This window comes from Marmota monax, unplaced genomic scaffold (genome assembly GCF_021218885.2).
Source record: "Marmota monax isolate L192 unplaced genomic scaffold, Marmota_monax_Labrador192_F-V1.1 WCK01_AAM20220418_F8-fsc00127, whole genome shotgun sequence".
Lineage (NCBI taxonomy): Eukaryota > Metazoa > Chordata > Mammalia > Rodentia > Sciuridae > Marmota > Marmota monax.
Window position 1 is genome coordinate 3,198,843 of NW_026692894.1, and position 20,457 is coordinate 3,219,299.

The 20,457-nt window shown below is 48.3% G+C and overlaps 1 protein-coding gene across 2 annotated transcripts in view; it reads right to left on the reverse strand.

The window, feature by feature from the left end:
* Positions 1–7,855: 7,855 nt before the first annotated feature.
* Positions 7,856–20,457, reverse strand: part of Glp1r (glucagon like peptide 1 receptor) — a 37,949-nt gene continuing 25,347 nt past the window's right edge. Inside the window, exons 9-13 of one of the 2 annotated variants that reach the window (XM_058581417.1) lie at positions 20,299–20,368; positions 20,106–20,194; positions 19,658–19,796; positions 18,565–18,606; positions 7,856–13,033 (exon numbers count right to left, since the gene is read on the reverse strand). In XM_058581417.1, the coding sequence (XP_058437400.1) occupies positions 12,683–13,033; positions 18,565–18,606; positions 19,658–19,796; positions 20,106–20,194; positions 20,299–20,368 (691 nt within the window). In that variant the 3' untranslated portion in view covers positions 7,856–12,682. The remainder of the gene's footprint in view (positions 13,034–18,564; positions 18,607–19,657; positions 19,797–20,105; positions 20,195–20,298; positions 20,369–20,457) is intronic. The other variant, XM_046450712.2, reaches the window with a different exon arrangement.

Below are 20,457 nucleotides of genomic sequence, written 5' to 3' on the forward strand. Positions count from 1 at the left end.
TAAGGAAGGAACCCAGTGCCTCACACGTGCTAGGCAGGCACTCTGCTATGAGCCCCAGCCCATGTGTGTCCTTTTGATAATGTGGAAAGTTTAAATTTCGGTTCTAAAGTTGCCTTTTAAACTTTTAATATTAATCCTTCATACTTTTAGGCAGCATTCATTAACATCCTATAAAAACTGAAAGTAGTAAATTTATGTTTCTACCTTCACCTTTCTTCTCTCCACCTCTCAACACCCAGTTCTATTTATTAATTGATTAATTATATCTTTAAATATAATTACAACCTATCACTTGATTTTTCAGCCTTATATGATATATTTTGACCTGTGGTCATTACAGATGATGAAATTAACATGTGCACACTGCCTTATACCTCCCATGCTTTCTTCATTGTGTTAGTTATATCTTACTAATATTACTAAGGTTTAAAACATCCACATTCTGTTCTTTACTTATATCTCTACTTGCTTTAGTTTTAGTTCTCTCTATAATTGATTTTTTTCACTTAATTATCAACTGAATATATTCTTATGGTATTCCACAATAGTGATTTTTTTCTTTCTTGCTTGCTTTAGTGGTGCTGGAGATTGAACCCAGGGCCTTGTGCATGTTAGGCAAACACTCTACCAACTGAGCTGTATCCCCAGCTCCTACAATAGTGATTTTGATAGCTATGTAATAATTCTTTGTGGATAAATGTACCAGCATTTTTTTAGCCAGTCCCCTATTATTAAACATTTAAGTTGTATCCAGTTTTCACTAGTATAATAGTAATTAAGTAGTCTAACCACTTTGAAATTTAAAACTCTGCATTTCCAGTGCTTGGAAAAGAATAATTAGAAACCAATTCCTATTAGAATAATGGAGTCAAACTTCAACAACCAGTGCCCTGGGGATCTTGTTAAAATGCAGATTTTCTTTAGTAGACCTGGCTTAGACTTGAGAGTCTGCTTTTGCAGTCTGCTCCCAGGTGAGGCTGATGCTGCTGGTCTTTGGACCACACTTCAGGTAGCAAGGTCTTTGAGTACATTTTGTTTCTAGGGAATTTTATTTAAATGAAAATATATTAGAGAAGACAGTTGGTAGGAGCAGTTTCATTGTTTCAGTGGCATATCTTAAAATATAATGTTAGCATCCTAATAATTTGTAGCAAATAATTATTTTTTTGTGAATGTTCACTTTACAATTTTATTAATGCAGCTGGAAGGCTATCCTTATGTTGTAGACTTCCTCATTTGCTTGAGCCTATTGTGGTTATGTCCTTGGGAGCGTCTCAGATGTGCATATTCCTGTCACATGGGAAAAAAGCCAACCCCAGGGACCAGAAATAAAGCAAAGGTCAGACAGGAACCCTGAAAGTAGTCAGTGAAAAGAAACCTTTGAGTCCAAATCTATAATAAATATATTTGTTCTCTTAACATCTTGGGAACATGCCTTTCATTTGGTGGTTGGTTGGTTAGATGTTTTATCCTACCAGGCCCTGACGGATCTGGCCCTGCCTACCTTTTCCAGTTATCTTTGCATACCCTACTTGATGTTCATCTTAAACAGGGATTTGACAAACTTTCCATGAACAATCAAGGGCAAATGGGTTTTGTTGATCATACTGTCTCTGTTATGACTACTCCACCTTGTCATTCGGGATCAAAAACAGTCATGACAACATGTAAACAAATAAGTGTACCAATAAAACTTTATTTATAGCTCCAAGAACTGAGCCATAATTTGCTGGCCCCTGATCTAATACATTTAATAAGCTCTGTTTTAGGATATTTTACTCTTTTCTGGGAATTTATTTCTCCTAGATGATCTGCTCTCTTATTCCACTTTAGTCTCTCAGAGATCATTTCATCAGAGAGGTCCTCCCTACCACCCAGACTAAATAGCAACCTTCCAGATTTGAGAGTTCAGACAATTGAACTTCTTATTTGTATGCTACATTTAAAAATTAGATATTTGAATTTGATTTAAAACATTGTATGACATTATCATCTATTTTAATCTTGAAAATAAGCAATGAATTGTGCTAGATCAGAGTAGTTATTTATTCTATGACTATGTGCTTTTAGTCTCTATCTTTGAATCTAAAGCTTGTTGAAATTTTGCTTTGAAGAGTGAAGGAGGGATCAAGCATTATTTTATAGTGCAGAGAGATCTAACTTAATGATGATTCAGTTTATGATTTTTTGACTTTACAATGGTGTGAAAGTGATAGGCATTCCGTAGAAGCTACATTTTTAATTTTGGCCTTTTCCTGGGCTAGTGATATATGGTATGATACTCTTTGGTGACACTTGGTCCCATCAGTGGGCCACAGCTCCCAGTCAGCCATGCGAATACAAGGGAAGTCAACTGGGACTCTATAGTGCACTGTGTTGCCAGCAACTTTTTGGATACAGGTATTCAATAAATTAAATGAGATATTCAATGCTCACATCTGGATTAAATAACTGGACTGTCAGCTGTTCTATAGAATATCACTAATGTGGCTGGGTGGAATAGCAAAATCCAGAAGCCTTGAGGACAGGAAAATGCAAGTCATATAAATGAAAAATACATAAAGACAAAGGCATATTCTGAACATCACCAGCTCCACAGCTCTCATTCCTGAATGTTTGCATTTTGTATTTGCAAAAAAATTAAAGTAAAATCGTGAAGATACAAAAATAAATAACTAAAATAGCTCCCTTCCCCCACATCTCCTTCTCCTCTCTTCCTTGGTAATGGGAGAAATAGAATGTCTGGTGGTCCATTTTCTTTTTTTTATTTTATTTTATTTTTTTTTAGTTTTTGGCGGACACAACATCTTTGTTTGTATGTGGTGCTGAGGATCGAACCCGGGCGGCACACATGCCAGGCGAGGGCGCTACCGCTTGAGTTACATCCCCAGCCCTGGTGGTCCATTTTCAAAATACAGTATTCAGCCTTAATTGGATCCAATTGTAGTCGCCCTTCCTTTTTGCCCACCTCAATTCTAAAATTAGCCAATCATGTAGATTGTACCCCTGAGTCCTCCAATCAGGGTGAAGGGCAGTGCTGCCTTAGATATATAAACCAGGGGACTGCCATTCAGTGGCTTGCTAGCCAGGTTTCCAGTAGCACAACCTTATGGCGGAAGGAAAGGTTTGTCTTACCAACCTACTTTATAGCATGTGTTTGATTTCTTATTTTTAACAGCAAATAGTTCATTCAGCTGTTTCACAAATAATAATCATTTTAATAATTTCTAGAGAAAGATATATAATATATGTATATATATATTATATATATTATATATATATATATATATATAGAGAGAGAGAGAGAGAGAGAGAGAGTTTTTATACAAAATATATTTTAAATTGCCAATGGACCTTTATTTATTTATATGTGGTGCTGAGAATCGAACCCAGTGCCTCACACATGCTAGGCAAGTGCTCTACCCCTGAGTCACAACCCCAGCCCCAGAGTGGTTTTTTAATTTTATTTATTTATTTTTTGGTTTTTTAATTTTAAAAAATTCTTTAATTTGTTCTAATTAGTTATACATGAAAATAGAACGCCTTTTGTCACATTGTACACAAATGACAAAGTGGTTTTTATACATGTGGCAGTTCATTTTACAGTGGACCATCTCTGGGGACCACTGCATTTATTTGGGCCACCTTAAAACTCCTTTAAATATTAATATTATATGCATACTGCCAGAACAAATATCCATTACACGCTACAGGCTGCATATTTTTTTAATCATATTCCTTTTGATGACATTTCCCCCTGAGATGCACACTGAGTTCATCAGTGCCAAACATTGTGAAATGGCACAGAGTGATAGGAAAGAATTTCTTATTCTAGATCATTAATGGAAAATAATGTCTTTGACTCTCTGGTTCTTCTCATGGATTACACCAGGTTTTCACCCTATGTATAATTTTCAGACTTATTTCTGGAAAGGGGGAATTCTGCACAATTTGCTTGTTTTCTGGAAGCAGCAGGAAAAGCCTCATAGCCTTAGAAAAGCCTGGCCTTGGGGTGAGTAGGGGAAGCGGGAGAGAACTTTCTTGAGGAGATGGTCAGATAGGTTATTCATAGCAGCTTGTGGGGATCCAGCCCCAAGGACAGAGGTCAGACTCTGAAGTTCACATGGGCTTTTGACGATGAAGCCTGTAGAAACCTACCTCAAAGTGCCATCCTGAGCACAGCCAAGAGTTCCATTCTCCATTGGGTGGCTGATGCAGAAGGGATGTGAGCCCCACTGTCATTGTGTCATCAAGGAGGAGTTAATGCCTCCCATTTGGGGGCATTAGTGGGGCCTGGGTAGCAGGTGAAGTTTATTTTCCTGAAGACGACTTTCTCAACAGCAGCTCCATTCACATCCTGGGGCTGCTTTGCAAACAAAGCTTGTGCTTTTATGACATTTTTTAAAAAATGTATTTAATGGAAGGAGTTCATTTAAACAATGAGCGGAATTAGAATACACATCCATTTTGCCATCAGTCATTGTCTAAACCACTCCACCACCCAAGAGCTGCTGCATTCTCATGAGAGGCTGGACACCAAGACTACTTCAGCAAGGTAGCTTGAGAGCCCAGTGCCTCTCCTGCCTGCATCCAGGAAGAGGCAGAGTTCAAGGCCAGGACAGGGGTGTGAGGGAGCTGCCTGCAGCTGATTCTGAGACTCGGTGGATGTGGCATCTTTTCTGGACTGTATCACCACCATGCTATGGTTGGCAGGCTTCATGATCTTTACTGATTTCTAGTAGACAGTGTTTTTGTTAAAACCTCATGACACATTGATGTTACAGACGTTTTTTCTTGATCAGTGAGAATATTTCAACACAATTTTGATATCTCTGCCTGGAGATATCTTTTCATCTGTATTTTTAATGGTACCTTTCCAAACAGTATCGTCACAAGGACATTGGTTTAGTTTGACCCGAGTGAGGTAAGCTGGCTTTGCCAAGGTGTTTGGTTTTCCAGTTTCCACTTCCCACGCCAGGATTGAAGATGAAACAGCTTGAGGGTGGTTTCGTTGTCAAGTGGCATCTAATTGGTGGGGAGCTCATTAAAACAGAATTCAGGAATTTTGAAGGTCCTAAAACTTTCCAAAGGGCAAAAATCTGGTGGCAAAACATCTGCCTCTTTAGCTAGAATCACACATAATGGTCATAGATCGTTAAAAATCTGACCTAACTGAAAGGCATGGCCGTTTCATTGGAGCCTTTAGATTTGTATAGTCATGTTCCCAAGTCCTGATTGTGTTTCTTTTAATGCCACCTTAGGTCATTGGAATCGAAGAGCCATCTGTAAACATCATTTACTGCCTCAAGTCCTTGTTTATTTACCCTGGAGATTCGGAAAGTTAAGAGAGAAAGAAAAAAAAAGCACAAAACAAAACTGCCTGCCAATCTCTCTGGGTGTTACCTTTAGCCCCAGGTAATCCATCTCTTGGCCAGGGACTGCTCCCGCTTGTAATTCTCAGCTATTGATTGAATTCTTGGTTGGAAGTTGGACCACAGATAAATTCTGAGGTCTGTGGCCCTACACGAGGAGGGGGGGCATACAATTCATTCTGACACTGGTGCCTGGTGTCAGTGGGGAAAAAAGTAAAGGTTTTGTTGGATTTACTCTAGCTGTGGGTCTTGTTCTCCTTCTAGAATCACTGTGTTAGTTAAAATAAGCCTTTGTACCAAAGGGAAAAAGATCCATCATGCTTGGGATTAGAGGACTCTACAGGGGAAGAGCTCAAATTTATGGAAGGAGGAGTTAATGACATTGACCCGAGGCAGCGCTCCTTACCTGGTTCACAGTCACTTGCCACTTGTAATTCTCTTTTTCCATCTCTGAAATGTCCTCTTTTCCTGCAGCTCTTTTGTCACATTTAACAATCTGCTGTTTTCCCTTTATCTGCTGAGCTTTGGCCTCTCATCATCCCTTCCCCACCCACCCTTCCCAGCTTCCGGGACACTCAGTTTCTCTTCTGTCGTTGTCTGGCACGGTGTTGGGTCTGTTTTCACATCTTCTCCGCCGCCTGGCTGCCGGGTTCCCTGGTCCAGGCTGTGCTGCTGGCTTGTTCCCCCCACCCCACCCCCCAGCACTATTTCTGACAAGGGAAACCCCACTGGTCTCCGTCTTTCTCTTTCTCTGTGTGTGTTGGGGAGAATAGGTAGGGAAGGAGGGAAAAAGGGAAGGAAGGAAGGACACAGGAAAAGACAGACAGAATGAAAAAGCCTCAATGGCCCACGATCATGGCCCAGGGCTTTGAGAAGGGGGGGGGGCTCTATTTTAATCAACTTTTTCATTACTGTGAACAAAATACTCCACAAGACCAACTCACAGAAGAGAAAGTTTATTTGGGGCTCACGGTTTCAGAGGCTCAGTCCCTAGGTGGCCGACTCCATCGCTCTGGGCCCAAGGTGAGCAGGATGTCATGGCAGAATGGCCTGGTGGAGGATGCTGCTCCATCCACGGCAGCAAGGAATAGGGGACAGGGGATGGGGAGAAAGGGCCGCAGGGAGGATGTGCCCTTCTAGGCACACCCCTGAGGACCCACCTCCTCCAACAGCACCTCACAGCTACTACCCAGTCAGTCCATTCAAACTAGGACAACCTGATTAGGTTATGGCTCTCCTCATCGAATCACTTTATCTCTGACTTTTCCTGCATGAACACAGGAACTTTTGGGGGACATCTCATATTCACACCATAACAGGGTCCCTCCCCTCGGGATGCTGCTGTGCATGGCACAATCAAGCACCTTCATCCATTCTGTGGGGAGCTGTCATCCTATCAGCGGGGCAGCAGTCACTGGACTGTGCTTTATCTTGCACGTGACATGGGTCTGGAGGCCAAGAATGCTCACTGGAACCTTGGCGCTGGGCCTCAGCACAGCAGGGCAGCCGGCTCCCTGTGCCCTTTCTTTAGGCTGGCAGTAAGCCCTCCCAAATCAAAGCACACCCCAGAAGGCGAGGGGGTACTTCTGTCTGGTGGATACTTCCCTAGAAATGAGTGGTCATTACTTGGCTTGGACAGGTGTCTTCCTGGGAGGTGAGGGAGAGAAGCCTCCATTTGCTCACGCAGAGCAGCAGAGGAAGGACACACAAAGGTGAGAATATCCATCGGTGAGTGGATAGAGTTGAAAGCTACATCGGTGCAGAGAAATCAAAATGCAGATATTTTGCCCACAGGTATCAGGAACTGACTGATTGTGTAACTTGCTCTCAGAGTAAGGCTTCTTAGGACCGAAACAGACAACGACCACAATTTATCTAAAAAAGTGGGGGTGGGTATTTGACGACACCTTAGGATAAGTACATTAATCTTCACACAGGGGCAACCAAAACAGTGGAAGAATTAGGGAGAATCTGCGATTCCTCTGCTCTCCTATTAGAGTGAGCTGCAAATCCCTGGAGTGAGCGATTATTTAAATTGGAGAAAAGTTTATTTTCCTGAAGATGACTCTCTCAACAGCAGCTCCATTCACATCCCGGGGCTGCTTTGCAAACAAAGCTTGTGCTTTTATGACATTTTTTAAAAAATGGATTTAATGGACGGAGTTCATTTAGACAGGGGAGATCAAATGAATGAGCGGAATTAGAATACACATCCATTTGGCCATCAGTCATTGTCTAAGCCACTCGACCACCCAACTTCTCTAATTAAATGACACTGTAGTCTCTGTATAAAGGCTGCAGTGGATAAATTAGTACTTGGTAAGTGCTTTGAAGATGAAAATCATGATATGAAAAATGAACAAGGGATGTTTCTCCCCCCCTGGGCTGGAGTCGGCATCTTTTGTGTTTTCCCACTGCACTATGAGTCACCTGGGTTGACACTGCAGAAAATCTCCTCTCCCAAAGGAAGGGCAAGAGACACATAATAGTGACAGGCTTTTATTTGACTTACAAGGCAAATTAGGAAAGAACTCGCATCCATTCACCTCTGTATACAAGAAATTATACACCACACACATGCGCTACCTACCGATGCAGGCCATATTTTACACGAATTTATGCATTAAGAAATTGCATGAAAATGATCTTGTTTAAACATTCATGAAGAACAAACATCCCCCACAAGCACGGGAGATAGAAATTTAGCTCGGTCTCTCATGAGAGCCTGGCTCACCTCTCTCTAGGCATTTATTTAAAAAATAGATCTGTGTCACAACCCTCCCAAACTAATGGGATCTAGAAGTGCATCTGCTTTAAGGATGTGCTGATGATTCTTAGCGGGAAGGGAGTTAGGACACCTGCAGGTTTGAAAGTAAAATGTGACCCATTTGGGCAAGTTCAATCCCCATCTAAGGCAAAGCGGGCCTTTTCCTCAACGGCTCCAGTGGCTCCCAAGCAAAGAAACCAAGATCAGAAATTGTTATTTGGTCTGATCTACGGTGGGGGCTCTTTTCTCACACAATTCTCATTTGTCCATGTTTTCTTTGCCTGGATTGCTCTGACACAATAATAGTCATGCAAGATTGTCCATGTTGACTAATTACTGATGGTTTGACAGGCCCCGGGGAAAGCTGCATCTCCTTGGTGTAAGTCAGGATCCAGGCCACTGGCTGCAGTGCTCCTCCTGGTCCCAGAGCGTACAATGTGCCGTGTAATTCTGAGCCCTGGCGGTGCCTTGCTCTCAGCTGCACCCTTAAATTGGTCACGGCTCAGAGAATGGCATTGGCAGTATGACCAGCAGGGTCATCTCTTCCTGAGGCAGCAGAGGGTGGGGGAGGAGTGCAGTGAGCAAGGTTGGATGCATTGGGGGAAAACACAGCCACTGCTAGATAAGGTCCCCCAAACAGTAGCTAATATGGCCAAAGAGGAGGAGAGAGATCTCTGCCCTCTAAGCAATTCAGATAGAGGCCAAGCACAAGAGAGTCGGAAAGTTATTAGAAAACAATTATGTTTGTCTGCTTCCTGTCAGTCTGTATCCATTGACAGAACAAAAGCCATCACAGATACTGTAGACCCACTGTGGCATTAAATAAAGTGTTTGAAATTGTACTGCTTAACATTGCTTTCAGGAGCAGAGAGTGGATTTAGGCTAGTAGATAGCAATGGAGGGACATGGTGATATCTGCAGAAGTTTCCCACATCGGGCCATTTTCTGTCCCAAGGGAATTCACTCCAGCCACAAAAAGGAATTTTTTTTAAAGTTGTTACTAATTTCACTTCTGTTGAATATTTAAGCATGCCATTCATATAACTGTCTTAGCAGAGTAAGCCTACGTATTTTATTTGATGATGTTTTTTATAGTTTCCCTCCTAAGATCCAAAAGCGGGGTCAGTACTGTAGATTAGAATCAATTCAGCAGAGGGAAAATAAACCTTTGGAATATATTTTACCTTCCCTGAGCACGTCGCAGGCATTAGCAATAATGGGAGCCCTGTCTGCGCATGGAGAGGAAGCATCTGCCACTTAGACTCCCAGCCATCCCTGCCCTGGCTCTGCAGCCCCCTGACCTTCACAGTGGGGACAATGATTCTGGATTCGTCATCTCCTAACTTCATGCTGCTGTGCACAGGACACACACACACACACACACACACACACAATGCTCTTTCCTGGTGGAAGAAAGAGACAGGGGGGTGAGAAGGGAGGGGAGGTCTCCTACTGTGAGCTGCTGAAACACGGCCAGCACTCATGACAGCAACCAAGCTTTCAGGGCACGGAGGGGAACTGACTCTGCCCTTGGTGGCATTGTGCCATCTTTGCTAGGCTACAATTGCCCCGTTTGCTGGTCTTTTCTGAAATCAGGGGGGTACTATGGAGGCAAAGTGGAGGGTCGAGCCCTTCTTTTAGGCTAATTTTTAGTGTGACCATAAATACAACTTTTCAAACAAACACAGATGCATCAGGAAAAAAAAAAGCCAGCACATGAAGGGTGCTGGATTTGCTATTCGAAGAGCTCACATGCTGTTTCCATGCATTCCTTCATTGAAAGACAAGGATGAATGAGGTAAGGCGCAGAATCCTCTAAGCACACCCTTCCCCTCCTCTCACCAGTGTGAGTCACAGAGGGGATGACACTGTCACTGTCTGACCTGTTCTACCTTGGCTGCTGTTCCCTCCTCGGCAGAAATTCCAGATAACACTGCTTTTACTTAGTAGATGTTGAAAAGCCATTTGTATTCGGCACCAGTTCTTTCTTCTCAGAGGCCTCACTGGGCTAAGCAGCTGGTGCTGTGGCCTCAGACAAGTCACCTCCACAAGCCTCATTCCTCACTTCTAGAGATCCCGCCAGGAGGGCTCCTCGACATCTTTCCTGTCCTGAGTCTTCCAGAGTTCCAGGAATGTGGTGTTCGGTGGGAGGTGCCTGAGGCCATCAAAGCCATGCCTGAAATCCAGAGTCATTTTTTAAAAGAAGGCAACTTTGCAGTGTCATTGGCTGTGCAGTTCGTCATTTAGCTGCTCAAAGACAGAAATGGCCAAGAGTTGTTGACGGACATAAGCCCCTCCCAAGTTTGTGGGAGCTGGCCGGAGTGCTGAAGCTGGCCACCATTCACAGCTGAGCCACTCAAAGCCAGCGGGACGCCTGCTGGTCAGCAATAGTCCCCCCCAGGACAGAGGCAGGCAGGAGAGTTCTCAGCAAGTGCCAAACTTAGACTATGGCAGCAGGCATGTAAACAACCCATGGAATTTCAGAGTACATTGCATTCGATGGTTCCCAGACCTGTTGGAGCTATATTTAGCATAGGCAAGTTTGGGAATGGCTCAGAGGGCGTGCAGTGCCATTCAAATGAATATTAAGAAATACTACAGGGTCTTGGAACAAGGAAAAACATTCTGCAGTTTGGTATCTAGTATGCATTTGTGGAAAAAAAAACAACCCAAAACTTCCTCACCGTTAACAGCCTTGGGGTGGGGGTGTGATAAGCCTCCTGAAGCCAGGAATCACCAGGTCCAGCTGGGGAAAGAACTCCACTTACAGTTTAAATTAAATTGTCTGAGCTTCCTTAACTACTCACCCTTTTCTCCCCCACAACCTCTTCCCTCAACAACGTATTTCAGGCAGATTTTATCAATCTTTTTCTTTGTGGCTGTGTAATAATGATTCTCAAAAATCATCCAATTTATCCCAAGCTGAAATACCTGCACCAGAGCTGCTCATCTCCCTGAGAGGAAGCAAGTCAGGGTCACACTAGAAGCCCGCCCTGGTTCCGGGGTAGCAGAAAGCCCTCCCCTACCCCGCTGTCTGGGTCCAGGACGTGGTCTGTCTGCAAGGCTCCTTTCTTTAGCCTGAGGTTCCACTTCCCTATTAACATAGACACAACACTCCACTGAAGCTGAAGTATAAGAAATTTTCTGCTTGATGTGTTTTATGTCCCATTATTTCCCCTGCATGTCACATGCCTCTCTGAGGGGCACAGAAGAATGTGTCTGGTGTAAACTTTGGGGAGGGTCCCCCACCATTGAAACAGGAGGAAGAAGAGATCAGTTCACAAGGGAATGCATCCAAAGCGTCTCCCTCTGCCCTTGCAGGGACCCAGACTCCCAGGAGTTCTCTCCTGCTCTGGCAGCTTCCTTTGCTTCCGTATATCCATTGCCCACATCCCTAGGATGGCTATCCCCCTTTTAGTCTGGGGTCTGCTTTCTCAGCACAGCCCGATGGGATGAGGCTGGAGGCAGGTGAACATTAATTAGCTCAAAGTGTGGGGGAGTCAAATCAACTACTACCCCACTCCCCCAGACATCATCACAGCCACCAGGTTGTAGTTCTCATTTCCACTGGGTGGGAGAAATCAGGACTGGCACATGGAGTCTATTCACAGCCATTAAAGAAAAATACATAAAGTATATTCAAGCTCTCAAATGGGGGAATTTGAAAGGCAGAGAGGGAGCCTGCCTTTCCAGGGTAACGATGGGGACCTTAGTTTCCCTAAAAGAGTCTCTTCTTGGTCACATCCCTAAAGTTAGAGGGTGTGCCCAAACTCCCAGTCAAGATACAGAATCTGGTCACAGATAAAAAGCGTTTCCGTGGAGAGGTGGGGTGGTGGGGAGGTGAGGGAATACATCTCTCAGCCCTCTGGATTCCCGGCAATGGCAGGTCATTACACTCACAGTGGGACATTCCTTAAGTGTCCCTAGTTGAACCCCAGAGGTTCCTTGAACATCTTTAGAACAGAATGGGGACCTCATACCCCAGGGCAAGGCTCTTTGGGGGTAAGCCGCCCTGGTTCCCAGGGTTCAGCAGAAGCAGGCATCAAGCAGTTCAAATACCCAGGGGAGAAGGGGGCCCAGCTACAAGAGTCTTCGGGCATCTTCTCAGTGCTTATTCTCAACACCCCTCAGTCACTTCCAGAAACAGCTGCTGCCAGTGACCCAAACAAAGCCAGGGAGAAACTGGGTGGTGAGATGAGGGGACAGACAAGGGAAACAAGTGACCCAGATGCACAAAGAGCTTCCCTTAATGAGGAGGCGGATGAGGGAGGCGACCCCAGGTGGACGAAGCAGACTTGGCTCACATGAGTTCTGTGTCCAGCTGAGGTTACACTGGCATCTTTCAGAACCAGCTCCCCTTGCAAGCCCCCATCCCACTAATAAGCCATTGACCTTGAGTTTGAGTCTGGGGTTGATTTGCTGCTCTGTCTGGGGGAACCCCAAGGGCCTTGTGGCTTTAACAGGAAGAAATCCTCCTCGACTGGCCAGCAATTGTTTTTCCTCTCCTCCTGCCACACTGATCAAATTAGCAGGCTGCTTCTCCTCAGAGAAAATGTGTCCATGGTCCCAGGAGGCAATGCCCATTTGCCCGTCTGATGGGTCTGGGGAGGGAAAGCAGGGAGGTATGTGTGCATGTGTCCCTTCCCCTGTCCCTGGGAGGGTCTCTCCCACCTGTAATGATCCAGCGGGCAGCATGGACCCCAGGAGGGGTGGTGTGGGGTCTCAGCTGCAGGAGGCCTGGCAGGTGGCTGCATACACACTGCTGCCCACTGTGGCCCCGCTGCTCAGGCTGCTGGTGGGACACTTGAGGGGCTTCATGCTGCTGTCCCTCTGGATGTGCAAATGCTCGAGCCGCCAGCGCTCCCAGCTCTTCCGAAACTCCATCTGGACCTTCCTCGGGAAAAGGAGGGGAACAAAAGCCATCATGCAAACCCACTGTCCACAAAATGGCCCCGTTATTACATTAGCAGGGAAGGGAAAAAATCCACTGCATGATATTAAGAGACACAAGTCAAGGCCTCCGGGCGCCTAAATTAATATCCCAATAAAATTGTTTATTGTTGTCTCCTATTTTCTGCCGCTCTTCAGGAGAGAGATGGGCTTGATGACCTAATTGGTCTTTTCCATCTCTAAACTCCGCGATCCGGCTAAGTACCTTTTACAATCCATCACAATATTAGTTCACGAAAGAGAATGGGAGGGAGAGAGAAGTGCGGGAGACAGGAGATGGGAGAGAGAAGTGGAGAGGAGGGAATCTGACTTCAGGACATGCTCTCCCACTGCAGCGAGGATGCCTGAAGGGGAGATGGAGGAGGATGGTGCCCCCTGACCCTCAAGCTGTCTACAGCAGACCCTCTAAGCTCCCTGAGGGCTTTGACCCAGCCACCATGACTCCCAGGAGGAAGGAGCAAAGGAAACAAGGAGGCTGAGACCAGGGGAGGACCAGGGCTTCCCAGCCTGTGCAATCCTGTGCAGGGAGACTGCGGTGAGTCTGGGGGTGCAGCCAGCCCAGCTGAGCTCGGTCAGCCAAAATCGTCATTGTGCTGGGTTGTGGCCTCCCCATAAGAACCATCTTCTTAAGAGGGCTGACGTTTGGGAACCAGATGGATTGTTGGGGGCAGAAACATGGTGGAGCCCCAACCCCTCAAGGGCTTGTGGCAATGCTATGGCCCCAACTGTGGTTCCCAGAGACGGCTTCTGGAACTTGCACAGCTGATCCCGACCGGACTGGACTGCTCTTCTGGGTGGTGTTCCCATAAGTTTGCTTTGCAGAGCTGCTTTGATGCCTCTGCACCCCACCTTCCCACACTGGAGAGCCTAGAACCCAGGCTCCTCTCAGTCCCAAGGCCCCAGGAGGGCCAGCTGCCAGAAGCTGTGGGTAAGGGGCTCTCTGCCAATCCCCTCCCCAGCCCCAGGGCAAACAGCCCTCCTCTCCCCCTCCTTTGTCATTCATCTAGCTAAGCCTGCATGACGCCTGGTGTGGCTGCATGCCATCCCTTAAAAGAACTTTTTCTGTGCAGAGTAGAGCTGAGATCGCCCAGAGCCTGCCTGCCAGGATGCGTTGGTATCCCAGGCAGCAACCCAGAACCCAGGCCTGGGTGGGGAGGGAAGGAGGGCTCCCTGCCCCCACCCCCAGCTTGGGTCCCACCCGAGACCAATGGTGGCCTCCCTTTGTGCAGCTGCAAGAAGACCAGTCCTACCTCACAGCCCTCCTCTGACGAAGTGAGGTAGAAAGATGGGGAAATGAGGCACACCCACAGGAACCCACCTCAGAGACTGAAGAGGTCACAGGGACACCAGCAGGACTTAACAGTACCAGCATGCCACAATCTCCTTATCTCCATCTCCCTCAGCACTTCCTCCCTCTCTCCCTCCCTCTCTCCCTCTCTCTCTCTCTCTCTCTCTCTCTCTCTGGAGCAGGGATTGAGCCCAGGGGCACTCAACCAATAAGCCACACCCCCAGTCCTTTTTTTTTTTTGTATTTTATTTAGAGACAGGGTTACTAGGGCCTTGCTAAGTTGCTGAGGCTGGCTTGGAACTCACAATCCTCCTGCCTCAGCCTCCCAAGCTGCTGGTATTATAGGCATGCACCACCGCGCCCGGTCCTCAGCACTTTTTCTTAACCTCCACGGTGACCCCTGTAATCACAACTGTCCTTAAGAACCACCATCTACATGCCCGGCATTTTTCATAGATTATCTTGGTTAATTTTCTCATCAACCCTACACAGTAGCTCCTGTTCTCATTCCCCAAGTAAAGACGAAGAAATGGAGTGCAGAATATTTCAGCGTTCCCCAGTGTCTGGGGGTAGGATTTGAGTTTAGATCCAGCCTGGCCCCAGTCCCTGGCTCCTCACCCTTGGCCTCCTGCCTGCCACAGTTCTGGAGGCCCTGCTTGTCCCTGGCTGTGGCTCTTCCCCACTTCACATGACTCCCAGCATCTCTGCACTGAGCACAGTCCACCCGGGAGACTGCGGGTGCTCACTCCCTGTGTTTTAAATGAGCCCGAGGAACTCATGTGAATAAATGGGCCTCTATCACCAGGTTCCTTCTGCTACTCAGTTATGAAAAAGAAAGAATAGGGACAGCAGTCCTGGACACCTGCCCCAGCACTTCCTCCTGCACCGTTTGATTTCCCTCCTCCCTGCCCTCTGGGCTCTGAAGTGCAGGGCACATATTCCGAGCACCCTCTCCAGCCAAGCACCATGCCTGGCTCAGGATTTGGGGTGAATCAGAAAAGCTCATCCACTTCCATTTACACTTGGGGATTTGAGGCAAGGGAGGCAAGGTGACTTGCCCTGGGTCACACAGTTTGGTAGGACAGAGCCAGGATCAGGACACATGACTCCCGTGTTACCTCACTTGGACTCTCAGGCATGACCTCCAGATAAATCATCTCCAGGCCCTTCCCTGTCCCCACTCCTGCCCACAAGTAGTTGGTAAAGGCCTTCAGAGTCACACGGGGCCAATGCTCAAGTCATCTTTTTTCCTCGAGTCATGAGTACCTGGCATTGCCATGGCAACCCTGGGTCTGGAGAATAGCTCTTGTGGGCAGAGGCTTCAACCACGTGTGTCTTTTGTGGCCCAGTGATGGGGATGTGTCTGTCCTTGTACCTAAAAGAACCAGGGCACGAGGAGTCTCTGGGTGGGTTTAAAGGAACTGGGTGATGACCTGAAGGGAGAGGGGCTCTCGGGCCCACTGAGTGACACAGCCTGAGGGGAGAGGCCAGCAGGGCCTGGCCTGCCAAAGAGGTGCAACCGTGGGGATTCGGGGTCAAGTTCTTTCCAAGGGCAGAGCACGGATGTGTGACCATCCTGCCCTCCTTACACAGTGGGGCCAGTGGTGGATGATGGGTGAGGAGGGAGGGAACTGGGTGACCGGGCTCTAAGGGGTAGAGCGGGGAGATGGGGCTGAGTTGGGGGGCCCAGGAGAGACCGCAGCAGTGGTGGGGTAGCTGAGCACTTGTGCATGGGGACAGGGCTACAGTGAGCATGCTGCTACAGGGTGGCTTTGGGGACAGAAGATGGAGAAGTGGGACTTGGGACTGAGAAGGTGACAAGGTGGCAGTAGGGAACCTCGGTCTCTCCTCACAGGCTTTGCTCCTCATCCCCACACAGGGATACATGCTGCCCTGTCCTTGTCCCCATCTCACTACCAGGCTGAAATGTGAAGGCCCAGAGTGCAGGCCAGGACCCACCACCCTGGCTGAGAACCATCCCTGAAGGGACGGCACCCTGGGGAGCTGGGGTCCTCGAATGCCAGTATTTGCATCAGCTTCTAAGGAGTTCCTCACGAGGACTGGGCTGTGGGCAAGAAGCAGGGCTGTTGTGTCCTGTGGATCCAGAGCCTGCAAGATGGATCCCTGAGTGTCCTCATTACCCTCCCTCCTGGACCACCCTCCAAATTGAACCTGGGGGCCCTCCGTGGCCTGCCCACAGAAGCAGCCAGAATTCCATTTATGACCCACCTCTCACCTGGTGCTGCCTCCACATCCCCAGCTCCACCTGCCCTGAGTGTTAGTGGGATCCCTAACCCCAGCCCACTGGCCCTTCCACCTTCTAGCTGTTGAACTGGGGCTACTCATTTCCCCTTGCTGAGTCTTAATTTTCTCATCTGAAAAATGGGGCTCACACCTGCTGTGCAGGGTTGGCTGCACCTGAGCACCTTATCTGCAGTAAGCCCATAGAAAACACTGGCTTCCCCGCACTTGGAGATGGGAAGGCCACTCCAGCCCCTTAGGAGGCCAGTTCAGGGGAAGCTGGAGGAGGCCACAGGGACAGGAGATGCCCTCTCCCTTTCACCCAGTCTCATTTTCTCTGCAGTGTCCTCTGAAATGTCCTAGGCCCTGGTCTCTGGGAATCACTGAGCACTGGAATGACAGGGACTAGCTCCCCGTTACTGAGCATCAGGAGATGAGGTACACACTGCTTCACGACAATTAATAACTCTGAGGAGCCAGGGTGGGCCTTCAGTGCCTGGCCTTGATGGAAGGCCCTATTCTTGGCTCCCCCTTCCTGTCTTTTCCAGACTTTATTTACCTAATCCTCAGGAATCTCAGAGGTGGGCATCCTAGCCTTCCTCATCATTTTGTAGATGAGGAAGTTCAGACAAAGTCACGCAGCTCATTAAGTGACGGGGCCTGGGTTGGAGCAGAGGTCTGACATGAAACCCACATCCGTGCCTCTTTCCTGCTATCTCACATGGCTTCTTTGGGTCAATTCACAGTTCCCTGAAGTATCTACTGTCCCTTGCTCATCCCCAACACTGGTAGCCAAAGACACGTCTACATTAATGCACTAAGATCTCTGAGCTCTGGAATCCCGGGTTCAGTGACACAGAAATCACATGAAGAGCTCCAGGTCTTTGAGGCCCAGTGTCCCTGGGTCTCCTGAGTCCCACAGACGCAAACCCTCACGGTGTCCTCAATGGCCCAGGAGTTAACAGAGTCATGTATTTCCTTCCAGACTATGCGTGGAGAGTCGCCCCCACCCCTGCCCAGGGCTAACAGTGTTGTGGCTACTTCCCCAGGAGCCCTGGAGCTGCACCTGTGACTACTGTCCCCTCTGGATGGGATTGGCAGGGGGAGAAGCTGTGGCATTTCTGATGCTCAGTTTGATGACTCTGGGGACATTTCTATGCTCTGACAAAACCCAGGAACCTTGGCAGAGGGGCCTTTCCTATGTGCCCACAGACATGCCCCTCCTCCAGGGACCTCCAAGTAAAAGGGAGGAGGGCTGTGGTTCTGCAGGTGTGGGGTCAGCAAGAACCTCTTCTCCCACTCCATGGGGTGCTGAAGGCCACCCAGCCCCAGAAGGTCTCCCCTTCCCCAGGGAGCGGCAGAGCTCTTGCCTGTGTATAGAAAGAACAGGATGCTTTCTTCTGTAAGTCAGAATTCACTTGAATGCCGGCTCTGCCACAATTTCTAAGCCAAACCTGGGGCAGTTTTCCTGCACACTCTCACCCAATGTTCTCAGGGGTGGGGACTGGGAATGTTGAAATCAGAATTTTGACAGGCTTTTTTTTTTTTTTTTAAGTGGGGAGAGGGGTGGCAATTAAATGAGATAGTGATTACTAAAGCCCAAGTATGTGTGTGTTGAATCACCTTGGAACAAAGAGTAGTCCCCACCCTAGTAATTCACTCAGGACCCCCTGCATGGCCCTGGATCCTCCCCAAGCTCTCATAGTGACAGGAGAGAAGGGGGTAGGGGGGGAGTGACAGGAGAGAAGGGGGGAGGGGGGGAGGGACATGAGAGAAGTATACAGGTGAGCCAAGCATGGAACTGAATTGCAGACCAGAGCCTTCCTCGACTCTAGGGGGTGAGTAGGGGGTTTTCACTGGAAAGACTGATGGGAGTCCCCATAGCACAACTCCAGACCAGCCAGTGGTACAGCCCAGGGGATCCCCCATCCCTCCTCAGACCTTACCTCGCTGTTGACAAAGCAGTATAAGATGGCCACCATCAGCCCCTGGAAATGAGAGGCAGGTCAGCAGAGGGCAGGGTGGCAGGGGCTCTGTGGCAGGCCCTAGTTGGAAGGGCCTTGAGGCTTCTGCCCTGACATCCCCCTCCGCAAATCAGGCAGCCCAGGCAGACCCAGGGACTGACCATGGTTCCTTCCTCTCCCTTTCTGGAGGGACAAGAGGCAAACTTGGCTCACACCTGCAAAAGTGCTAATACCCTTTCTCCTGAGGAAGCCAGATGCAGGAAAGCATAGCACCTCCAAACAGGGAGAATTCTCCCACCCCAGCCCTCTCAGAAGACCCAGTGCTCCAGAACTGTGTTCCACTTGTGTGTGTCCCCACATGCACATGTATGTAAATGCACACGTGTGGGCTCATGTGCTTATAGGCCTCCTATAACACTCTGAGGGGCTGGGGTCAGTAACATTGTTACACCACTGAAGCAGCTTCTAAACGTAGTAGAAGGCTACTTCTTGTTTTAGTACTTTTGAGCCTCAGTTTCCTCCTCTGTCAAATGAGGGTTACTGCATTCTGGGAGGATTAAATGCCCCATGCATGAAGCACATGGTACGGTGCCCACCACTCAAGAAGATGGCAATTGTGAGGCAGGCTGGGTGCCCAGGATCACATCTGAGAAGAATTCTTTTTTTTTTTTTTTGGTACTGGGGATTGAACCCAGGGGCACTCAACCACTGAGCCACACCCTCAGCCCTTTTTTGTATTTTATTTAGAGACAGGGTCTCGCTGAGTTGCTTAGTGCCTCGCTTTTGCTGAGGCTGGCTTTGAACTTGCCATCCTCCTGCCTCAGCCTCCCAAGCCACTGGGATTAAAGGCATGAGCCACCACACCCAGCCTGAGAAGGATTCTTGTCCCATGTGCTTACAGAGAAAACTGGCCAGCATGTCAGGACAGCTGGGGGTACTGGCTCTGGCTCTAATCTGACCATGTGACTCTGGGCAGGGGTCACCCCCAGGCCTTGGCCTGCTCATTTTTCCCACCTGCGTGATGCAAGCTATGTCTGTCCCTCCCCCATTCTGGAAGTTCCCAGCTGAGAGTCACCTGGAAAGAGGTGAAGGACAGCTCTGTGAACAGCTTGATGAAGCGCAGGGTTCCCCGGGCATGTTCGTCCATCACGAAGGCAAAGATGACCTCGTGGGTCCCCAGCAGGGGGATGAGCGTCAGTGTGGACTTGGCAAGTCTGGGGGAAGGGGAGACCTCTGGAGTTATTCTGGACCTTGCACACCAATTCTTTCCTCCATCTGTGCCCTCCCCTCTTCCTGCCAGGACCTGGCATCTGGGTCATGGTTACTCCTGCCCTCCCAACCCCCTGCAAAGCCCAGGGGCTGCCCAAGGACAAGGTGAGGGAAAGGTTTGGGGCTCCAAGGTCAGGCCTGGGTGGGAGAAGCGATTCCTAACCCTAACTCGCCCTCCTAACTAAGCGTCCCCGTATCTCTCTGCTAGAAGCGAGGGCTGAGGGGCCCCAACAAAGCCAGCTTGGTGAGGTCACCTGCATTTGATGTCTGTCTTGCACATGAGATTGGCCTTCAGTTTGGACACCACGATGCAGATGACCCGGACAAAGATGAAGAAGTTGACCTGTGGAGCACATGGGCAGGTGGCTGGGGACCCTCCTTGCACCCTTGCCCTGGCTCCAGCCCACCATAGCTCCCACGCCTACCCCCCTACACACCATCACTCACCCCAATGGCAAAAAGGATGGGCAGTCGGATAATGAGCCAGTAGTTCATGTTGGAGTTCCTGGTCCAGCAGCTGGGGGAAGGGGGGAGGCACACGATGCATCCAGCTGATCTCAGGTGCCACAGATACATGTGGCCACACAGTCACCCATACACACAGAG